Source organism: Mastomys coucha, unplaced genomic scaffold, assembly GCF_008632895.1.
Source record: "Mastomys coucha isolate ucsf_1 unplaced genomic scaffold, UCSF_Mcou_1 pScaffold5, whole genome shotgun sequence".
NCBI lineage: Eukaryota > Metazoa > Chordata > Mammalia > Rodentia > Muridae > Mastomys > Mastomys coucha.
In genome coordinates, this window is record NW_022196911.1 from 22,732,719 (window position 1) to 22,736,214 (window position 3,496).

The following is a 3,496-nucleotide window of genomic DNA, read 5'->3' on the forward strand; positions in this document are numbered from 1 at the left end:
CATCTGGTTATCTCTAGTGCTACCTGCCCTTGCTAAATCTGACTGGAGCCTGTCCTTCCTGTGACCCTAGTTTTGTTAGAACTCCTCAGAGTCAAGCTGTTTCTGTGATCCTGGGATTCTGGGATTCTGGGATCCTGTGATCCTGGGCTTGTTAGATCACCTGGGAGTGGGGCTTTCTCTGCGTGTTGTGGGACTGGCTGCCGAATTTGTGCCCAAGGTCTGCTCTGGACCCCAGCCCAGACAGTCTGGAAGGAACCTGAGTCACTAGGCTGTTCGAGTTCCTGTGTTGAAAATTTTATTTGTACTCATCAAAGATTAATGTACTTTGCCTTCCTATGAAAATCTCTCCATCTCACATCTCTCTATATCCATAGTTTTGCAACCTGGGACAGAATTTCTGGTTCATGCACACACAAATGTTGATATTTAAATGTACAACAAAATCTAGAAAAAAAAACAAGCACTGTTTGCTTCATTTTAAGTGCTAAATACTACATATCAGAACACACAACAAAATTGCCTGTATTTGTGTTGCTTTCTCTGCTGTACATATCCACAGACAGAGACTCATGAGACTACAATTATCAGTAGACTCTCCCACTTGCAATGCAGGTTCTAAAGTATTATCAAGAATAGATGACTATGAAAATTGTATAAGAAGAGTTTACTTATTAAACACAGGTTCACTTGCCACTTACTATTTGCTTTAAAAATACTAACTGTAGCTGGGAAGTAGTGGGACATAACTTTAATTCTAGCACTTGGGAGGCAGAGGCAGGAGGATTTCTGAGTTCAAGGACAGGCTGGTCTACATAGTGAGTTCCAGGATAGCCAGGGCTATACAGAAAAACCCTGTCTTGAAAAACCAAACCAAACCAACCAACCAAACAAACAAAATACTAACTGTAAGAATTCTTCACAGTGAATACTGGAATGTAAAATTAGCAAAGTCAATGTAGAAAATCATTGATAAGGTAGAAGAAACTGGTCAAAACAAGGTATTGATCTGTGAGAAGTGAGGGTCAGATTTGGGTATTATGTTTTAGAACTCAAATATTCAGCTTAGTTTCTCATTAATAATAATGGCGAATAGGAGTGCTAATTCTTATGTAGTATTTGAAATGAGACAAAAAGTTCTAGCATTCTCTCTGGATTTTCTTAAATATTTAAAAAGCAACATTTAATGTTTAAGTAAAATGTGGTTCTGTGATGATTTTTTGATACAGCAGGATTCAGGGTATTTCTGGATTTGTCATGATTTTTAATTCTCAAGACAAGGTAAGTACAGTTTTTGTCTAGATATTCTGTACTGGTTACTGCTGTAGCATTGCCCATTCTCAGTGGATATCAAATTCTCTAAACATGAGATTGCTTTTTGCTGACATGGGATTTGTGACACAATGATCAGTGTGTAATCATGACCTCAGATTTTATGAGTCCTTCTTGAAGGTGGATTAACTAACAAAATTCATTGACCTCATTTCAAGTGTTCACATAAACAGAATTTGAGGCAGTCCTGGGACCAAATTTTCACAAAGTGGAATGTTTCCAGGGATCTTTATTTCCACAAACACGAGTGATGTCATTCACCACCCTCATCTATATTTATCAGCCAAGTTTATCACAGGCACAGTGGACATCAGGTGAAGCTCCTCAGGAGATAGTGTCAACGATTCCTCTAGGGGTGAGGAAACAGCTGTAAAAAAGGGAATAGGAATGCAGATGTAGCATCTCCCTTGGCCACAGTGATAATATTATATGGGAATATATTGGTATCTGTTTGATTTGCTGATCTGTGTGGCATTTCACAAACCATTCTGTCCAGGCTCAGAGAAGGAAAAATATGCTTATTTTGATTTTACTTTTCTTGCTCCTGAACATTCCACTTCTTGTGGCTGGCTTTATTTATCCCAGGTGCTTTTGGAGAATAAAGCAGAATATAGACAAGCACGAAAACCTGGGAACAGGTTGTATCTTCTTTATTGAAGGACTACAATGGCCTGTGGAAAAAGAATATTTCAGTTCTATTTTGAATACACAGTAAGTACTTTTGTATTTTCCATGTAAATGTGATCATGAATATTTCCTGAGTCTATCGAGGTTGAGAAGCAAAACAATGCAAAGGGTCTTTTGTACTGTGTTATTAATGTGCAAAACAAGAAAGAATTCCAAATTCTGTTAGAGACTTAATGCTATATTACCACTTTAAATTGACAGAGTTTTTTTTTTTTTTTTCCAGCTTGCCTCCCACTTACAGGGATGGAAGCTGAGTAATAAAACAACTTCAGGTCATTATAAATCACATATTACTCTCTCCTAGACAGTTTCTATAGCACAGTAGCACAATGATATCTTATTGAGAAATGTCATTTTTATGACTATCCTAGGTGCATTTATGTAAATGACCACAGAGTCCGGTGATGGTCCTTCCATAACTGTGCAGCTTCTAGTGTTTGTGCTGGGGACACTAATGGTGGAGACACACCTAGCTGTGCAGAGTCTTCATATAGATACCCAGTTACTTCCTTAAATTTGCTCCATGTGGTTCCTGTTTATGTACTGAAGCTGCATCAAGAATTGATGTAAGAGATCTGTCCCCTGTGAAATTCACATTGGATCTATGTAAATCACTGGCTTTTAGGTCTTACAAAGTCCAGTTCTTCACTCTCTCCTAAGAATAAGGAAGGAATGTACTGACTATAGAGAATATATTTGTGTTCTTTGAAAAGTGATACTATTACTAATAGTGGTGACTAGATACTTCTCTAGTCACTGTCCTGGGTAACAACAGTGGCATATGACAATTGGCAATATTAGAGAATAAATATAGAGGAGTTACCTACTAGCTCATCTTTGCCATGATTTAAGGAGCGTATGTCTTCCATCTTTACCTTTTTGTTATTTAATCTGATACTTTTAATATTTAGCACTTATGTTTGTTTTCAGTAATTTTACAAAATATAGTTGCATATTTTATCAGTGTAGACATTATCCACATTTTGATTTTGTGGACTTCTGATAGCTTTTTTTTCAGACACAGTACTTTACACCACAAAGCCACTCTAATAATTCAAGTATTTTATGTTTCTTAATGTTTACTGTGGATGAGTTAGTGTTTGATTTGTACAATCAGGAGTTTCAAATTTCTGTCGTGTGTTAATAAAAATTTTAAAGATATCTTTTTTTCTGTGTATTCATGAAGAATATTCTAAAAGGGTATGTTTTATAAAAACAGGACAGATGTACATAACTGGAATACAGATATTTAATTCAGTAAAAATTAATAAGGAAGTAATACATTTGATGTTTATCAGTCAGATGTTTTGAAGTAATTAAGAAGGGATATAAGTTATTCTTTTCATAAACATAAACACAAACAGAATTATTCCATTGCAACTGAAATTTAGAAAGGAAAAGCATTTAAGATAAGAATGATTATTTGGGGATATGATAATATATTGCTCCCTAATGAGAAAGAATTTTTTTTTTTTTTTTT

At 35.7% G+C, this 3,496-nt stretch overlaps 1 protein-coding gene across 2 annotated transcripts in view; it reads left to right on the plus strand.

Annotated features, from left to right (window-relative positions):
• Nucleotides 1-1,843: 1,843 nt before the first annotated feature.
• The window catches only part of LOC116076877 (vomeronasal type-2 receptor 116-like), a 27,281-nt gene continuing 25,628 nt past the window's right edge, over nucleotides 1,844-3,496 (plus strand). For both annotated transcript variants that reach the window (XM_031350912.1, XM_031350913.1), the window contains exon 1: nucleotides 1,844-2,040. In XM_031350912.1, coding sequence (XP_031206772.1) covers nucleotides 1,844-2,040 — 197 coding nt within the window. The remainder of the gene's footprint in view (nucleotides 2,041-3,496) is intronic.